Source organism: Protopterus annectens, chromosome 16.part0, assembly GCF_019279795.1.
Source record: "Protopterus annectens isolate FY-2018-M chromosome 16.part0, PAN1.0, whole genome shotgun sequence".
In the NCBI taxonomy this organism is placed as follows: domain Eukaryota; kingdom Metazoa; phylum Chordata; order Ceratodontiformes; family Protopteridae; genus Protopterus; species Protopterus annectens.
Genome location: NC_056750.1, coordinates 151,060,802 through 151,080,553, shown reverse-complemented (window position 1 = coordinate 151,080,553; position 19,752 = coordinate 151,060,802). Strand labels below are relative to the sequence as shown.

General features: G+C 39.2%; 1 protein-coding gene across 2 annotated transcripts in view; it reads right to left on the bottom strand.

Annotated features, from left to right (window-relative positions):
* Window positions 1–4,309: 4,309 nt before the first annotated feature.
* Window positions 4,310–19,752, bottom strand: part of LOC122791011 (mannose-binding protein A-like) — a 269,625-nt gene continuing 254,182 nt past the window's right edge. The window contains exon 5 of one of the 2 annotated variants that reach the window (XM_044058763.1): window positions 4,310–4,838. In XM_044058763.1, the coding sequence (XP_043914698.1) occupies window positions 4,438–4,838 (401 nt within the window). In that variant the 3' untranslated portion in view covers window positions 4,310–4,437. Of the gene's footprint in view, window positions 4,839–7,490; window positions 7,536–19,752 lie in introns of those variants that run through there. The other variant, XM_044058764.1, reaches the window with a different exon arrangement.

The window sequence follows — 19,752 nt, the reverse complement described above, 5'->3', positions numbered from 1 at the left end:
TATGCAAATAAGTAGATACATTATTTCTGGGGTGAGACTGAGATGAATAGCTTTTCTGTAAGATCCAGCATCTTTAGATGCAGTTTCTAACGTGATGTTCATGGAAGGAAGTTGGGGAAACATTTCTGACTTATGGATAACTGGGTAATGCATAAAAACATTCAATATCAGACATTTGGGCAAAAATTGCATAGACTCTGTACTGTGTATCTGCTGGACCTTATCTTTACATTGTAAAACGTTACTTCATTTTACAATACCCCATCCCCAACTGAGATGGAATGAAGTTCAAACAGATTTTGAAAAAATTCAGTTTACCTCCACAGAACTCTTAGCTTTAATTGAAATACAACTTTGTGAATGTGGATGCCCTTTGAACCGTCTGCCTTTCATTCTCTTGTGCAGTAAATGGGATGTATTTGAATTCTATGCAATATTATATTGCAGTTCATGTAAAAAAATATCTTTCACAGTTCTACTAAGCTCACATTCAATGCTGAATATTCACCACATAAATGGAACTGCTTTGTTCCACATTTTAGAGATAGACTTCCTTCTTCACTACAAACCTAGTGTCTTATAGATGTCACTCTCTTTTATGCTTGACATCTGTTCTAGACATGCTCATTATGAATACATGGTGGGGGAAATGGGGGAAAAACTATACTATAATGTGCTGGCATAGTGAAATGGTGTAAATGTGTCTTCTGAATACATGACTTTGTGCTAATATACAGAAAGATATTTCTGTATGCTTTGCAAGAAAAAGTAGCTCCCCACTTAACTCCACTTAACCCCACAACTACCACCTTTGTGAATTTTTGGAAGAAGCAACTATGTAGTGCTGTCTTCCTTTGCAAAGCATAACAAATGGTAGCATAAGTGAACAGAATTGGAAGAGCACATCATGCTGTGTTGCACTAATGCCAAAAAATGGATTTGATTGTTGTCTGTTTTGAGGTCTGCCTTTATGATCTCAGCTTTTTTACCCATAATGGAAACAGAGATAAAGACAGATGTCCCTCTGTTAGAGGTGTTCTAGGACTGCCACATGTCCAAATTTTAAACAAGCAAGCCTGATTCACAGTGTTCTATCCTGTCTCTTCGGCTACATGTGCATCATTAAATTTCTGGATTTTGTGACTCTATTTAGTGCATATATATGTTGTGGAAGCTGGATATCTCTTGTTAAGCAAACATATACATATAAATATAGAAATATATATATATATATATATATATATATATATATATATATATATATATATATATATATATATATACACACACACACACACACACACACACACACACACACACACACACACACACACACACACACACACACACACACACACACACATAGATATATATATATATATATATATATATATATATACATACACACACACACACACACACACACACACATATATATATATATATATATATATATATATATATATATATATATATATATATATATATATGGGTCTACTATACATGATCGAAATTTCAGAAAGCCGAAATCCATATGGCCGAGACCATATGTTTGATTTTTGATATTTTGAACATGTAAAAAAAAAAAAAACAAAAACTTACCTACACGTTGCTAGCAGGGGGGACAACCCCCCCCACACACACACCCCTGCATTTTAAATATACCAACTCCGAGTTTGCACTACAGTGCAGAAGATGGGAAACTTCCCATTCTGCATTATATGCAGATGCCCGTTCTGCATGATTGAAATTTCAAAAGTTGATCATATGGTCTCGGCCATATAGGTTTTGGCTTTCTGAAATTTTGATCATGTGTAAGGGACCCATATACACACACACACACACACACACACACACACACACACACACACATATATATATATATATATATATATATATATATATATATATATATATATAAAACAAAACATACACATATATATATAAACACGCACACACATATATAAACACACACACACACACACAAAAGCACTGACATACATTTTTCTTATAATGTGAAAGAAATGTGCAAAATTTGGAATACTTACTAAAAGCTTACCAAAAACTTCAACAAAAAAGCTTACAGCATGGTTAAAATGTGATGCCTTGCACTTTGCAAAAATGTATTTGATGAATTAGTATGATTCAGTATTATTTTCCACTGAATTATTCAAAATAATTCTTAAGAATAAATGTTTGACAAACCTTTTCAGTGTAGAATGGCAAAGAACATGGACTCTTCTAAGGCAAAAAATGAAAAACATTCGTCATAATGAAGTACACATGAAAGATGTGTGTGTGTGTGTGTGTGTAATATATGTATATATGTATATATGTATATCATTTTTTGGGGGGAGTTGTAGTTTACAGGTTATGTTGCCATCTTAGCCTTAGGTGACCATGATCTCCAGAATGCATTGCAGCAGTTCACTGCTGAGTAAGATATGGATGACATGAAAATCATCTCCTCTAAATCAGATGTGAAGTTTTTTGTTTTGTCCCGAAAAGAGTGGACTGATCCCTGTAGTTGAAGTGAGGGGAGCACATATCTCAGATGGTACAGCATTATTATCTTACAGTGTTATTACTGAATAAACATAGAAGGGGACTGGACAGGTTGCCTACAGATTGGTGCAGAGCTGTAATATCTCAAGCTTTTCAAGACTATATGATCACAGAAGCAGGCAACATATATGAGGCTTCTTGCAGAATAGCTGGCTAACTCTGAGTCAGAGAGTGATGAGCTCAGCAATCTTGGGGCCCTTAGGGTACAGTCAGTCATTCACTGGATTCAGATGAGTCATTTCCAATGGTCTGAGCACCTTGCGTGAATGCATACTGGGTGCCTACCACATTAGCTATACCAAACACAGCTTACTGGACATTTAGGGGACATTTAAGAGGATTACATGCAAACACAGCTTACTGGACATTTAGGGGACATTTAAGAGGATTACATGTCTCATCTTGTGTTGGAATGCTTGAATATCATAGAAATCCCAGTGAATGTTGATATCAGTGTCTGAACTATCCAGCTTAGCTTCCTGTCAGAATGACCCTTATGTGGCCAAAAAAATTTAGAAAGTGGATGAAAGTATAGACATCTTCGTAACATTCTTTAATGCATTATGCTGGAACTCTTTCAATCGCAAACATATCTTGTTAGATCACATCAGATACTTTATACATGTCTGGGTACTGAACATAGAAAGAATATTAGACTGGCAGAAACTGCACAAGAAAAAGAGCTGCCTAGAAGGTAGGGTCTTAGGTATGAGGAGAGACTGACAGAGTATTATTTAAGCACACTACATTATCATGAGACACAAGGATGGCTTAAGTGGAGCAGAATGAATAAAGAGGAAGAATCTGGCAGCTTGAAGATGAAAAGGAAAAACAGGAGTTGGGAGGGTGGCCTAATGGTTAAGGTGTTTGCCTTACAAACACAAAGTGCAGGGTTTGAGCCTCACAAGGGATAACTGGCTAGACTTAAAATGGCTCACAAGGGCAGTTAGTTTAGTACGAACCTATGAAATTATTATTTTGCAGGCAGGGTGATATAGCCTTGGATCATATGTCTGGAAGGAAGGAAATTATTATTTTGCAGGCAGGGTGATATAGCCTTGGATCACATGTCTGGAAAAAAGGAAATTATTATTTTGCAGGCAGGGTGATATAGCCTTGGATCATATGTCTGGAAGGAAGGAAATTATTATTTTGCAGGCAGGGTGATATAGCCTTGGATCACATGTCTGGAAAAAAGGAAATTATTATTTTGCAGGCAGGGTGATATAGCCTTGGATCACATGTCTGGAAAAAAAGGAAATTATTATTTTGCAGGCAGGGTGATATAGCCTTGGATCACATGTCTGGAAGGAAGGAAATTATTATTTTGCAGGCAGGGTGATATAGCCTTGGTTCACATGTTCGGAAAAAAGGAAATTATTATTTTGCAGGTAGGGTGATATAGCCTTGGATCACATGTCTGGAAAAAAGGAAATTATTATTTTGCAGGTAGGGTGATATAGCCTTGGATCACATGTCTGGAAGGAAAAGAGTAATGCAGGTCAATAAAGGGATGCTCATATCCTTGCACCAGATGAAAGGAGGAAGGATATGGCAGGAGTGTTGTGGGATGGCTACATTTGCCTCGTGTAATTCTCTGGTGAGACTGATATACTGTAGGCCTTTTCCTTTTGCTAAATGTGTATGCTCATAATCTCTGGCATGTTATAGCTAAACAAACATTTTGCAAGAAGTCTAAGAATGCAGAACAGTTCCTAAACAGTAAGAAACGACAACACTAAGGTTTTTAGACTTTCAGTTTTTATTTTATTCTCAAAAGGAAGTAGATGCAGCAAGCATTTGATAATGCATGTAATTTAAACAATAAGGATGCTTAGAAATAAAATCATTGTTAGGTACACTATGTAAAACTCATTGGTTTAACTCACATACCACAAGATTTTTTTGAGAGCATTCTACATTGGCCCACTCTCCATTGTCTTTATTCCACATCTCCAAGCACTTGCTTGTAATTCGAGTGAAAAATGCCAGTTTCACAACAAAGGAGTTTTTGTAGTCAGAAGGTGTTAATTCCTGCCCATCTAGGTATTCAAATCTTTTGCTTTGCTGTGTTCCACTTATCCCAATATAAGCCTTTAAATTATACTTCCTGACAAATTGAAGTATAGCGCTGTTTTCTTGTTCCGTCTTTGGAGTCGCAAGCTGGCCACCAATGTCTGAACATTGTTTCTTAGCTTCATCAAAGTCTGCAGTCATTCCAGCAGAAATAAAATATTTTCTGTCAGTTGTTACAACACCACGTAACTGCAATACTGTGAAAACAAATGTTCACATTAAGGGTATGTTTTTAAAGGTTTATGCTTTATTGCTTATTTTCTGTGTTTTAACATCTGCAAATTTCAGTTTATTATTTAATTTATGAGCAAAAGCCTTAACAGCATTTTACTCATGGAAAAAAGATACAGAAAATGGTGATATTGTTAGTTTATAAAATTCTTACATGAAAATATGAATTGTGCAAATCCTCCTTCTTGACAAAATGGTGTTTAATTACAATATACTTTGCAAAAGAAGCTATATATAGACATTTCTAATCAGAAAATGAAATCTTCTATTATACTTTTCAATAGGGAAAAATACATATTAAGGAAACAGCAAGAGGCACACTGGGTTACATTACTGCAGAACATTATAAAATAAATAAAAATATTCTTAATTTTGTTCTTTGTACACAGTTTTTCACTTATATTATCCTTGCAACATCCATAAATGCAACTGAAATAAGCAGCAGACAGACAGTATGGCATTCACTTCTCTTCTATCCTTAGTGCAAATCCCTAACATGATAGATAATGAGAGGAATTAACGAATACCTCCTCATCATGCAAATCTTTTCTGTGCAATGATCAGCTATGAGCAGGTAGTTTGTGATTTAAGAAACAAGAGTACATATCATGGCCAGACAGAAGACAAGGGATAGCAAAATTATATACTAATAGCCATCTAATAAGTAATGTTGCATGCTGTTGGAGGAAAACATGTATAAAACATGCACAGACACGTCACACTTGATTTACCACTGAATTTGGCTGTATAGTGGAACATGGTCACAGGAAAACTTTAATGTTTGTGGTTCCTGCAGCCATTGTAAGCACGTACCAACAAGAGGTTATAATAGAAAGTGCTGTTGTTGGTGCTGCTGATGTTGCCAGACATTGTTCTCAAAGGCAGAAGGATGTAAGGTTTGCAGACCATGTTTGACCCACCATGGGCTCCAATATAGGACCATGGGCTCCACTATATAAATAATTTACAGTCTTATTTAGATATGTTATCAATTCATGTAACAACATACGGATTGCAGAAGGAGACATTACTGGGCACATTGTGGGTGCTGCGAAGATCACTTTTGGCTAAAGTCAAAGAGTGAAACAATACTAATTTCATGAATTTTAATCGTACTTTGACTTAGGAATGGGATCCATTCCCGTCATGGTATTAGAAACCCAAACAACTTGGAGAAATTAAAAAAGCACAAACTGGACACCATTCAGGAAATAGTAGACATCAGCCGACCTTATCTAAGTCTCATGGGAATTATGGAGGACCCATCACAGTGAATACTAACGTATATGTATCCTTATGTATTTTAGCTACAGGAACCTTTCAGCAATGTACAGAGTACACAGAGGAGGTTCACAGGCTTCTGCCTCAAGAATACTCTACCCATTACTCAATGCAATGCTTCGTCATGCACAGACCACATGCAGATTCCACATACACTAGAAGAAAGAGCTATCAGTGCAAATTTATTATGCCACAGCCAATTTCCCTGAGGTACTGGGGCCTTAGACTGTGCACATATAGAAATAAAGGCCCCACCTGGAAAACTGCGAAGGAGGTACATGAACCACAAAGAATACCAGTGCATCAAAAGCCAGGTAGTCTGTAATGCACAAAGTATCATTTACAATGTGTGTGCATACCACACAGGCAGGTTCCATGTAATGCACAGAGTATCATCTACAATGTGTGTGTATACCACACAGGCAGGTTCCATGTAATGCACAGAGTATCATCTACAGTGTGTGTGTATACCACACAGGCAGGTTCCATGTAATGCACAGAGTATCATCTACAATGTGTGTGCATACCACACAGGCAGGTTCCATGACTTTCACATATGACACTCTTGTGACTTCTACCAAACGTATGCAAGGGGTGACTTCCCACAGGGGCATCTAGTAAGGATGCCGTAGAAGCATGGTTTATGGTTCCAGTGAGAAACCCACACAACCCGATTGAGCAAGGGTACAACAACACACATGCACAGACTAGAAATATCACATACTGTGTATTTTGACTGCTTAATCTATGGATCCACTGTCTGCCTACATTTGGAGATGCCCTGAAATATGACTCTGCTACTATAGACAAAATACTGACTGTGTGCATCATCTTACACAATATTATACATAGAAAACTGCTGCAGCAGGGTAGTCCAATACAGTGACTGCAGTTCCCAGCACCACAGGCAGTGGCAACTGAAATAGATGAAGAGTCAGATTAGGAGCCAGAAGCAGCAGACAAGCATGGCAGAAGAAGGTGGGTACAATATACTATGGCATTGGCTAAGAGGTGGTGAACTGCATATACACTCACAATTTAATTAAGACAAGAGTTCAGCAAATATAAGAAGGAACATTGTTGCATACAAACAAACCAGACTTTGCTTACCCATGCACTGGCTGGCCACCGTAAGCACAGCACCAGACATAGGCAACTCCAGACGTGAATTAATCATTAGAAGGACCTTGCCTGCAGTGAAGTATCATAACACAAACTGATAAATTCAGCAAATATAGGCAATACATTCAAACTAAACAGACTATGCTTACCTATGGATTGTCAGGCCCCTCTGTACATCAGACATAAGAGGCCATGCTAGACTCCTTTCAAGAAGGCAGGAAACTCTCACCACTATTGCACAGGTAGCTGAGCATGATACCCTGCAAAGGTATGATTACAGAACATAAGCATAGTTAAGACACAATAAAATTATTTATGTTATACACAAGAAAAAAATGCCTATGACTTAGGGTTGCCTATGTCTGATGCACACATTGTGCAAAGGGTAGGGCACAATCATCATCATTTGCATATGGTACAGAGAGGAAGTTATAGAAGGGCACATCTTATGCAAAGGAAGTGTGTGAGAGTAAGAGATAAGTAAATGCCAAGTGTGCCCTCTCAGTGCCAGCATGTCTAGATGTGAGGAAGTGCATACTAAGTGTGTGTATGTGTGTCAGGTGTTATGTTCAATATGGGTTGTAGTATGTGTGCCTGAATTGCACTGGTGCCAGCACTATGCCCTGGCATACTTGATATGTGTGAGGCATGTATGGGAGAGGATCAGCTTTGTCATGGATGCCCCTGTCCATGTGATATGTCTCTGCCAGGAGCTGCATTGTCAGTTCCATGTCCCCAGCTAGAATTTGGAGTACTACCTGACTTTGAATGACATCTGCTGAATGAGCTATCATCATGATCATGTTCAATGCCATGACCACATGGAAGACCTCACTCAGGTGTAGATACATCCACCACCAGTGTAGCAGTGGAAGCGCAAACACTGCAAGAGAGGGATCTGGCATATTCATGACCAAATAAGCTAACATTTGACAATGTACTGAGAGCCTGGCCTCATGAATGCTGCTTCTCCCCAGAAGATGATCTAGAACAGACACTGCACAGCCCAGTGTGTCATTCATCCTGTCCAAAGTGTTGCACATGCAGTTTATCAGTTTTATACATCAGCATGCATGACATGCAGTAGCCTTACAATCTCTTCTGATGCCTTGGAGGAATTAACCTATGCCTCCACAATGGCCCTGCCCATACAGTGTGTGGCAAGCTACTGCTATACCAACCTAAATGGGTGGGTGATGAGCATGCATTCTCTGAGCACCTCTACTGGCACCCCTATGTGGTACCTTGTGCTCAAAATGGCAGGGGTGAGATTATGCCATGTATGTACCCCTGCCTACCGCACTACCCTGATCAACTGTGACCCCATCAACCCATCCACTCTCATTTGGTTCTGTGTCATGGTCATGCATTGGCATTCTGCATCCGTACTGTAGGGAAGGGGTGTGAGGGGCACCATCCTTGTGTCTGACATACCCCATGCAGCCCCAAGCTGCACGTGTTCATCACCTTTATCATCACCAAAGGAGAAGGTTCCTCCAACAACAGATGGATGGACATCCAAAGTGCTAGAGCCAGACAATATCTGATCTCTGAATACACCCACAAATAAATAAATAAATAAATAAATAAATAAATAAATAAATAACAAAAAAAATAATCAGAATCTGATGAAGTACCTGTATGAAAGCGCTTGATCCTTGACATTGTGGACAATAAATATTTTGGATATTATCTCCAGTGTGGCTGGTCTCTGTTTCTGACCTGAATCCTGTTCTTGTGTGGAATTTTTGTATTTAAAGTTACACAAGTAGTTGAATATGTATAACACATCAAATCAGCTTGGAAAAAAATGCATTCACATTGCTTCAGTGGCATATCTGCATAGTGATCATGTGTAAATATTCCTGGAATAAGATTGGGTGTATCACATTCTCTAATGTATAACCCATATGGCTTTGTACACTATATTTGGCCTCCCTTAAAATAATACTGATGTCAGCTAAAACAAAAGTACATCACACAAATGGACAATAAGTGACTTCTAAACTACAGACATTATTTTGTTGTTCATTCTTTGCATGGCAGCAGGCACAGAGTGCTATTAGTGGTCAAAGATGACCACAGGGAAGTGTCATTTCTCGTCCCATAGCAGAAATTCAAAAAATAATTATGCAGAAGCTAATACTTTGCCATCAGCCTCTCACCATAGCTTGGCGTCAGCATGCATCAGTTAGTATTCAGTATATGGAATAATGCAAGGAGAATGTATTCTGCATAAAAGCTTTTGTGCCCCAAATTATTGCTGTAATGAAGGGACAGTGTATAGTGTAACAGTTACACAGTTGTCATACATTGAACAGGCCTTTATTTGAGTATTATCATGTCAATCTGCATATGTAGTACAGTAAAACAGCATCACATCACGGACACGACTAGAAAAATTCGACTTGATAGACATTAAGACAAATGCATATTACTACAAAATCTAGTCAGTAATTCCCAATACAACTACTATGTAATGTACGTATATTCTCAACCATGTACACATTTGTAATCCTTACCTTTGACACATGTAATGCCAGTTCCCTTGTGGTGTAACTAATTGCTATACAGAGTTCAGAAGTTCATGTCTCATTTTGTCATGGGTTTGCTGCAAAACAGCTATACATAATCAATCACACTTTATTTGTTATGTCACAACAATGCTTCCTGTAATAATGATACAAAATGTACATAAAGACAAGACAGAGGAACAACAATGTCATGCAGGTGACTATATATTTCTGTGTAACAGTGTTAACCTTATGAATATTATAAACTACATGTCCAGAGGTGGAACAATATTAAGTGAAATGTAACTGAGATATCAACAGTCACCAGCACGGACAAGAGTCACTGTGGAGCATATATGCATACATATATATTAATACTGATCAAAACACATGGCTAAGTGTTACCGCCATGATTTTTCACCTAAAAAGGGCAGCTCAGGAATAATGAATACATTTAATTCTAGGCCATTTCTGTGCATTCTCTTGCATAGCTGTGGTTATCCAAGATGCCTGTTGTTGCCACATATGAGATCTGATTTGGGCATTAATTCCCTACCATTTTTCCTGACATCAGTGAAGAGAAGACATGGCTGGTGATGGCAAGGGTAGTGCTCCATTTAGAGCACAAAGGAGCTGTGAGGAGGAGTCTTCCATATCTGTAGCCATCCATGTAAGAAATTACAGCCAGAGTCTACTGAGTGTGTATGTGTGTGTGTGTGTGTGTGTACTGGGTCTCAGTACAAGGCAGAGGCTTGGAATAGTTTAGCCAAGACTTTCATTGCACTACTGAAATCCCACACATGGCTGAAGAGTGCCATCACTATTACAGTGAATTAAATTTGTGAAACAAATGACCTCCTTAGCTGATTTTGGAGGAATACTATAGGTCCCACTCACCTCCTGATAGTGTAAGTGTATCCCCAGATAACCATGCTATACACTACCAATACCTGTCAAGATGTACAAGTCTTCATTACTGTTCTTTTTGATGTGTAGCTCCTCAGAGAGTGAAAGAAACTGAGGCGTATCAGAAGTCACTCTGAAGCCTCAGAGAGGCACAGAGTAAGCATGGATTCAGATATTACTGACTGCCATGTCTTAACAGCACTATCTTGAGCAAGAGGTTATAAAGTATTTGGGCATCAGACCACAAATGGTTGTCAGACAACTACATGAGTATATATATATATATATATATATATATATATATATATATATATATATATATATATATATTCTACATTTGCAAACTCTACTGACCTGTGCAGTTAGCTCATGTAGCTATTAACTAGTTAATTGTAAGATAAAGACTGTCATTTCAAGCCCAGACAACAGAAAATGTCTAATATGCATTTTATAATACAATATTTACTAGCTGTAGTCATAACTTAGAATAATATGCAATCAAGCCCAATAAACATAAAACAAACTATTATCCATAAACTGGTTATAAAATAATCACAAATTTTGTTGAATGTTCTTTCAGTATGAGAGCCAGGGATACCATATCATAAGTGTAACAGTAAATTATAGTCTCACATGTTCAAATGTGCATGTAAATAATCCTAAAAATTTATGTGGGATACGTAATGACTGTGACATTAACATTATACATTTATGGAATTTTTTGTTTCATTCCCTGCCCCCTTTCTAGCTATCATTTCTAAATTTTTGTTTAAATCTTTCATTTTATTGTGGCATTCATTTCTATTTCATTATGACCGACAACAGGGGAACTATAACTCCCACAGCAGTTTAGACCACAAGTTCTCCACAGGTGGCTGTGGAAGTGCTGCCACTCTCAGCAGAGGCACCCGGTACTTCTGGGTCACAACCTAGCAGTGTCAGCTCCATAACTCCTGACCTTTGCCACTTGTGTCAGGTAGCTGTGCCCTGGGGGCTGGTGCAGTGATACCCACTGGGAATAGTGGCAGTGGAGGTGGCCATTATGTCACCTGACAAGAGTGGATATGGCTGCAGGAGGAGATTATGTAGAGAGGCCTCAGTACCTGCATTGGTCATATGGAAAGAACCCTGAAGCAGATTGCAAAATCTCTGCTGCCCCATCTGGCACTGCCCTAAGTGACTGCAACAGGAGATTGGCACAGCTCTGAGAAGGAGGAGTAGCTTCCCACAATAGATGTGGATGCATATCTAAAATATCAAACCTAACCCCAATTATGGTGTCCCCCTCCCTCTCATGTCCATCAACATCCCTGTCTTGTATGAATGTCCCTGCTACCTATCCTACCCTACATAGCTAAATCTTGTTATTCCTAAATACCTTCCCCAACATTCCTCACACTCTTAAGAAAAATAAAAAGGTCACCTGCATGAATAAGTGGATAAATATGGTCCTCTCCTACTACCAACCTGCTCATTCTTTAATTTCTGCACCAGTGTCTTACCATCTGTTGTTACCTCCATTTCACTCCTTTTATCTGGTCAAAAATAGACTCACATACCATGCACATGGCCACAAATGGCTTATAAACAGAAATCTCTATTTCTATACTCAGCATTTGTGCAACATCTGTCATTGAGCTAGCTCCTGTCCAATGGCAAACATTCTAAAAATAACAATGCATGTGCTAATACTTTGCCATTGGTTGTGCAAATAAGCTTCACAGCACTGAGCTTCAATAAGCAATTCTAAAATCATGACAGTAATATCAGTGGTCTCTGAGAATTGTATATGCTTTGTTGGCTTACTGTATACATGATCTGAGGTGTCCATTCCAATAAACTCAATGCATTGTTGCATATAAATGAGGCTGAGATTCTCTAGTATGTTATTTCCCAGTGTCACACTGTGTTTCATTCACCTTGTACAATTGCAAACATACTTGCACAGTGCTACCATTGAGGGCAATTGGAATATCAACTGCATGTATTCCTTGTTATTATCCCACATATTGTATGCACTTAACAGTAAATTCTCAATGATACACATTTAAATACAAGAGTTAATAGCAAGAATGCACACAGCAGTGATCTTCAGGCTAACAACCAGGAATACATGGGTGGCCTTCCACTGTGTGATAGCCATCAGTCTCAGCCAGCACCTTGCTGCTCAGTGCCTCTAAGTATTCTGCACCCTTCCTTCATCTGTGACTTGGTAGACATGACAGCATCAGTATATTTGTGACTTCACCTGTGACAGCGCTACCGTGGGACATATCAGTAAGTCCACCATGATGTCCACTTCAGTAATGTGCAGTCAGCATCACTCTTATGCAAATGTATATCATTCCCTACCATGGTAATTCATGTGAAGTAACACATGTATCACTTCACAGATATAGACATTGAATAATAAACACATTGATTTACCTGCTACCACTGTTGAGAGGAACTTAGCACTCAGCAGCACTGCTACCCATATTTAATTAATGGTAACAGATTCTTCACATCCTATGGCAAAGTCCTGACTAGAATTCACCTTCAGCTACATTCATATGTTGCTCTTCATGTTAATGTGCTTAGCTCTACTGTACAACAGAAAGCAATACTGATATCTGTAAGAGGAGACATTATAATAAATGTAGCAGGCTTGATGGTTTAATGAAATCCTGATGTAATGTTGGAATTACCAATAGGTTGTGTTGCAGGTGCTGATCCACTTATTGGTGGACCCTGTTTCACAAAGCACATTGCTCATCCTTCCATACAGTGGTCACACTCCCTTCAGCCAGTAAAGGAATTTTTCCTGTGGCATCAGCAGCTAGTGCAGAGGTCTATAGAATGTTAATTGAGGTAGGCTGGTGTTCGAATCCAGCAGTATGCAACTTCTATGAGTATATAAGACAACAGTAACAGGCAGGACTGGCCAACACAACACATGTAAAATGTGCAACTCTATTTTGGGATAACATTTACAGAGATGCTGGGTTTTAATCCCACAACTGTTGCAATCTTTTATAAAGGAGACCATGTGCACTCCAACACCTTGCTCAAGTTAAATTTTCAACTGAGTGTTTTCTGACAATTGTTCTATAACCATTTCTGTGTTGTCATTATGTACAGCTCTAAAGTATGTACAGTGCAGTAGGCAGATGTTTGAATCTGAAAGTGTGTTCCTTGTACATATACATACACACACACAAGCACACAGACACTCGTGTGTGTGTGTGTGTGTGTGTGTGTGTGTGTGTGTGTGTGTGTGTGTGTGTGTGTGTGTGTGTGTGTGTACAAAAGCAACTGTTAACAAGCAGGACTGACTTACTCAAAATATATGATATGTGTAGGTCTACTTTATTTAACATTTGTTTACTGGGAAAGTCTGACTTGGAACAGAGACAATTTTCAGTGCAGGCCCGGCAGAAACACTCAAGAAGCATGTCTTTACAATGTGGGAGGAAACCAGAAAAAACCCACACAAATGCTAGGAGGAAATGCAGACTCCACACAGAAAGCACTCCACTCAAGAATCAAACCTGAGAACCTCTTGCTGTGAGGCGACAATGCTACTGCTGCACCACTGCACCATCTGTTATCACTTAGGAGTAATGACACTTACACTTGGCTTATTTGTAGATGTGATCTGTAATTTTTTTGATGGTTGGGGGATTTTGATCCCTAAAATACTGTACTTCCTTTTAACCATGCCCAGTTTAACAAGCTACATTTTGTATCTACCATTGCATGACTGTTAACACAAATCACTAGTAAACTGCATTACCAGGCTTCGATTCATACCACACCTTTCGGCCACCTAACCCGGAAAGAAGCACTAAAGGCGGAGGCGTGTCCATATTCATTAAGGATATCCACACCTCCAGGCTAGTTGCACAGCATAATGCATCCGAGATTATCCAAGTGCAACTAACTCTGGGCAAGACTGCAATCCAAATTGTAGCTTGCTACAGACCCCCCACCATGCCCCAGGATTCACACTCCTCATTTCTTGATACACTGGAAAGTATTAGGGTACAACCCAACACCCTAATAATGAGCGATTTCAACTACCCCACCATTAACTGGGAAAACTGCTCATGTACCAACTTTTTTGCTCAACGTTTTCTAGAATTCATAAATTCCAATGCCTTGGATCAACTTATTCACACCCCCACCAGGGGCAGCAATATCCTAGACCTGGTCATTACTAACATGGGAGACTGGTGTTCCACACCAGAGGTCGATTCCTCGTTGGTCAGATCCAACCACAAGCTAATCAGCCTAGACATCCACATCCCACCCCAGCCCCAATTAGGGATACCATCGTAAAAAACTTCTCAAAAGCCAACTTCACACTTCTTAAGACAGAAGTGGCAAACTTCATGATACCCATGCAGATGGACAATAGAGGTATGACTGCCGAATCCTACACAAAATGCACTTTATAAGCACTTACATGGATCATGCTATCCCTCCTAGAACCAAGATGTTATCCTCCAAAAAAAGGAAGCCAATCTGGTGGTCCTCTGCCATAAACAAACTCTACAACAGAAGAAAGAAACTGTTGCAAAAAAGAGTAAAATCCCATGACTGGAGGAGTTCCCTGGTCAACCTCAGTAAGAAGCTCAACCCCTCTTAAAATCCTCCAAAGCTTGTTACGAAAACAAAATTGCCACTGACTCTAAAGACAACCACAAAGCATTCTATAGCTATGTCAAGAATCTAAATGGGAACACTCAGATCTGCTCTGAGTTACAGCATAATGGCACTAAATATACAGAACCAACTGATATTGCCAACATCCTAGCAGATAGGTTCAGTGCTAACTTTACCCTCTCACCCCCTAGAGGGCCCATCTCTATACCGGAAGAATGCAAAGTTCCTATAATCATGGCTGCACAGGTAAAAAACACACTCTCCAAAGCCAAAAACACAGCATCCATGGGACCTGACAATATCCCAGGCTGCGTTCTACATGAACTACAGAATGAACTGGCACCCTACCTAAGCACCATGTTCAATCACAGCCTCACCTCAGGCTTTGTACCCACTGAATGGTGCACTGTGACAGTTATCCCAATCCACAAAGGGGGAGCCATGATGGACTCCGGGAACTACCGCCCCATTAGCCTGATGAGCCTGGTCTGCAAGGCCATGGAATGTATCATCATGGAACTCATAAACAAAGACATTGGTAATCTCCAAACTCTGGACCCTACTCAGTTTGGATTTGTAAAAGGCAGATCATGTCTCCTAAACCTGATTGACTTCTTTGAAGCAGTAACCAAAGCCATAGATGAGGGTAAAATGGTTCATACAGCTTATCTAGATCTCACCAAGGCTTTTGACATCATCCCCAACTCTGGAATTATAGATAAGCTCACTAAACTAGGTATACATCCCTTTGTCACAAGGTGGGTTGCCAACTGACTCACAGACAGAACCCACACTGTGAAAGAAGCGGATTCCAAATCTGACAGCAGACCAGTGACAAGTGGAGTACCACAGGGTTCAGTCCTGGGTCCTCTCCTGTTTGGTATCTAATTCTCAGAAGTGCAGGCTAACACAGAAGGTCTTTGGCTAACAAAGTTTGCAGATGACTGCAAACTAGGAGCCATAATCGAAACTCCTAACGATGTGGACAAACTACAAAAGGGCCTCACTGAGACAGATACCTGGTGTCAAAGCCATGGCCTGAAGCTCAATGCCAAAAAGTGTATTGTTATCCCCTTTGGTAAAAACTCTGTGCCCATGAACTACCACATAGCTGGTAGTCTACTTAATGCCGAAAATGTGATAAGAGACCTTGGGACACAGGTGGACAGTAGTCTCTCCTTTGATAATCACATCGCCACAGTGGTCAGGAAATCCTTCTACGTGGCTCATCCCATCACAAAAGCATTCTCATCCAGAAAAAAAGAGGTCATTATTCCCCTCTACTCATCACTCATTAGACCCATTATAGAGTACAACGCCCCTTTTGGTATGTACCTCACAAGACATCTACAACAACTGGAAAGACCACAGAAATACCTCACAAAGAGGATTACTGGCCTCAAACAGATGCCCTATGCAGACCGTCTGAAAAAGCTACAGCTTTACTCCATCGCATATCACCTACTCAGGGGTGATCTCTGCCTAACATACAAAGCTATGTCAAACCCAGAGCTGTTGGACATGCTCCACTTAAAGAAATCCCAATCCCTCTGAGATACACGCTCTAGGGACCTTAACCTTGTCACCACAATAAACAGAACATGCTGGAGGGATAGATTTGTGTCCCAGAGACTTCCCATACCCTGGAACAGACTACCTATCTATGTCAAACAGAGCTCCTCATTAGCACTCTTCAAGAAAAATCTTTATGATTGGATGGGAAATGGGAAATTCACCCCAGGGATCACTTCTGTGGCTCTGCTCGACAGGGGCACAGGACAATAATTTTCTTGGGTGGCGAAAGCCAGGGTACATTTTTTGGTTAGGCTTGTATGGGCCCTAGAGCTGATAGCCTAGTACCTACCTATGAACCTAGGAACCTATAATAATTCTTATTTCCCATCCTTTGGCAAAAAACAGCTAACAATTTGCCTTCATCTGCAAAGTTCTGCTGACTGTCATGCAGTGGAGCTTAGAGCCAAAGAGTGAAGGACACTAAACGTGATATAGGTCTGTGTAGGCATTTATTGTGTCAACAATTGCATCTTCCATAGTTGACTGTAACTATGATGTCATGCTTCATGTGGCCTTCAGGTATGTTGAGGATTGAGATCCGCCAATTACTGCTGTCTGTTACACTCTTCTCATTTCCTTTATCACGTTTCAATAATGTTGCCACACCCCCCTTCAAATGTGTAGTTTATCACACCTGTTGCATAAACAGTTCTGTGGTATCATTAATTAATACATGTCATAAGACTGTGATTTAGGAAGGCAGAGTTTCCAATCCTACCTGCTATACATTGCAGCAGTGTATGAAACAATTGTTGCTAGACAATAATGACTTATTGCACAGATGTGTTATGATAAACTCTCCTTGAATATGACCCTGTCATAGAAGGTGTTTTGCTCACTTTTATCTATGGCCATATTCATTAACATGCATCACGCTGATAACCTTCCTCCATATGTGTGTGTTTTCTGATGACAGCTGCAGAATTTGTTATCTCATTAGGAAGTTCCTTACATGTAGGAATTAGGCTGCAAGGTTCACATGTATACAGGTCTCACCTGTGGGATAATGGCATCTGTCGTTATCATATGGTAAGAATGCATTGTAAGGATAAAACTGTGGTACTGTGCAATGTCCATCTGACAGATTCCATGTCTTGTTGTCATCAAGCACTGATCCATACATTGTCTGTTGGCCTTCACTCCCCACCCATGTTATACATATTTTCCCGTGCATTTTTTATTCCTCTGCACTAATTTTAATGCTATGACAAATTGTGTTTTCACAACTTTTCTGAACACTTGCAACTATGATTTATAATAGTATAATTGTTTTGCCAATGATTTTCCATTATCAATGTCAAGGGTAATCATGGATAATGATTGTGAAAATGAGTAAGTACATTTTGCATTTTGTTTGATAGACACCGTGTTGTCTGTTCCCTGAAAATGTATTTGGTATCCAACCATACCTCTCAACCTGGAAACAACAAAAATCTGGACAAGGCCCATGAAAAATAGGTGCAAATCTGTATGCTGATTAACATCTAATTTGCATACATAATTATGTAACCCCACCCACTCCCATGGAATTGTGGAATACCAACATTCAAACGCAAACAGACAACCAAAACATGGCACCAGCCTCCCCCTGCATCCATTCCAATGTCCCATTACATGGCTATTTTGCCCCATTTACCATAAACATTAATGTATGCATACTGCTTTACTTCTACAATGATTATTTGGATTTTATTTTTACATTTTACAGCACAACAATGCAGAAACACTAAAAGACATCATCTGGTAAACAAAGCAATAATGTTGCACAATGAAAATAGGCTTGACATTAAAACTTCTCTGCCCTTGAAACTCACATTCATTGAAACAGCATTGAAACCCACACCACATCCAAAGAAAATGCATCTGGCCAGTGGTGGATAAAGATTACCTTTGGGCTGTTTTCAAATCATTGGCCCCTTGCACACAAAACAAGAAATATACATGTGTTGTTTTCTTTATACACCTTCCTGACTTTATTAAGTTATATTCCTTGTATAATACAACACACATGTTAGAGTGCATTTTAAATTTATTGTTTGAACATTTTACCAGTAGACTGTACTGTAGGCAATGAAACAAAACACATGAACCAATAATGACAAAACTGCCCAATTCAGAATGTTTCCATCATAAATGCCTGCTTCCACACCCACACTATAAATAGAATGACAGTAGTGTAAGCCATAGGCATCTTGCACAGCGTCACACACTTATTTTCAATTTCATTTTTTTGGGGGGAGGGGGACAAAAGGTCAAAAACCAGGAACACATTTTAAACATTGCTTGTATAATTTTGTAAAGTTGCTAGAATAAAATGCTGTGTTACCATCATGCATTTCACTGGCAATTCTTGAACCCAGGACCCTATGCACTACAGTCAGAACAACATACCACTATGCCAAATCATAGTCTGAAAAATAGGAAGACTGAAACTTAATAGCCATCATTTAGTGAATTAATTTATCACTTCTCAACATAGCTCTTCACCTCTTAACACAAAAAATATGGACAAACAACAAAGCCAATAATGAGGGAATATAAATTCAGTTCTCACTTCTCACTCATCATAGCTCTGAACTGTTAGCACAAAAACAATAATGGGGGAATACAAATTGTGTTCTCACTACTCATCATAACTCTAAACTCTTAGCACAAAAAATGTTCTTACTTCTCATCATAACTCTCAACTCTTAGTAGAAAAAAAATCTGGACAAAGCTCAGAGCATAAATTTCAACTCTTAGCAGAAAATAAATGTTCTCACTTCTCATCATAGCTCTCAACTCACTCAGAAATAGTGGTGGCTAGGGATAGTAGGCTCTTTTTAGCCTGTACCAA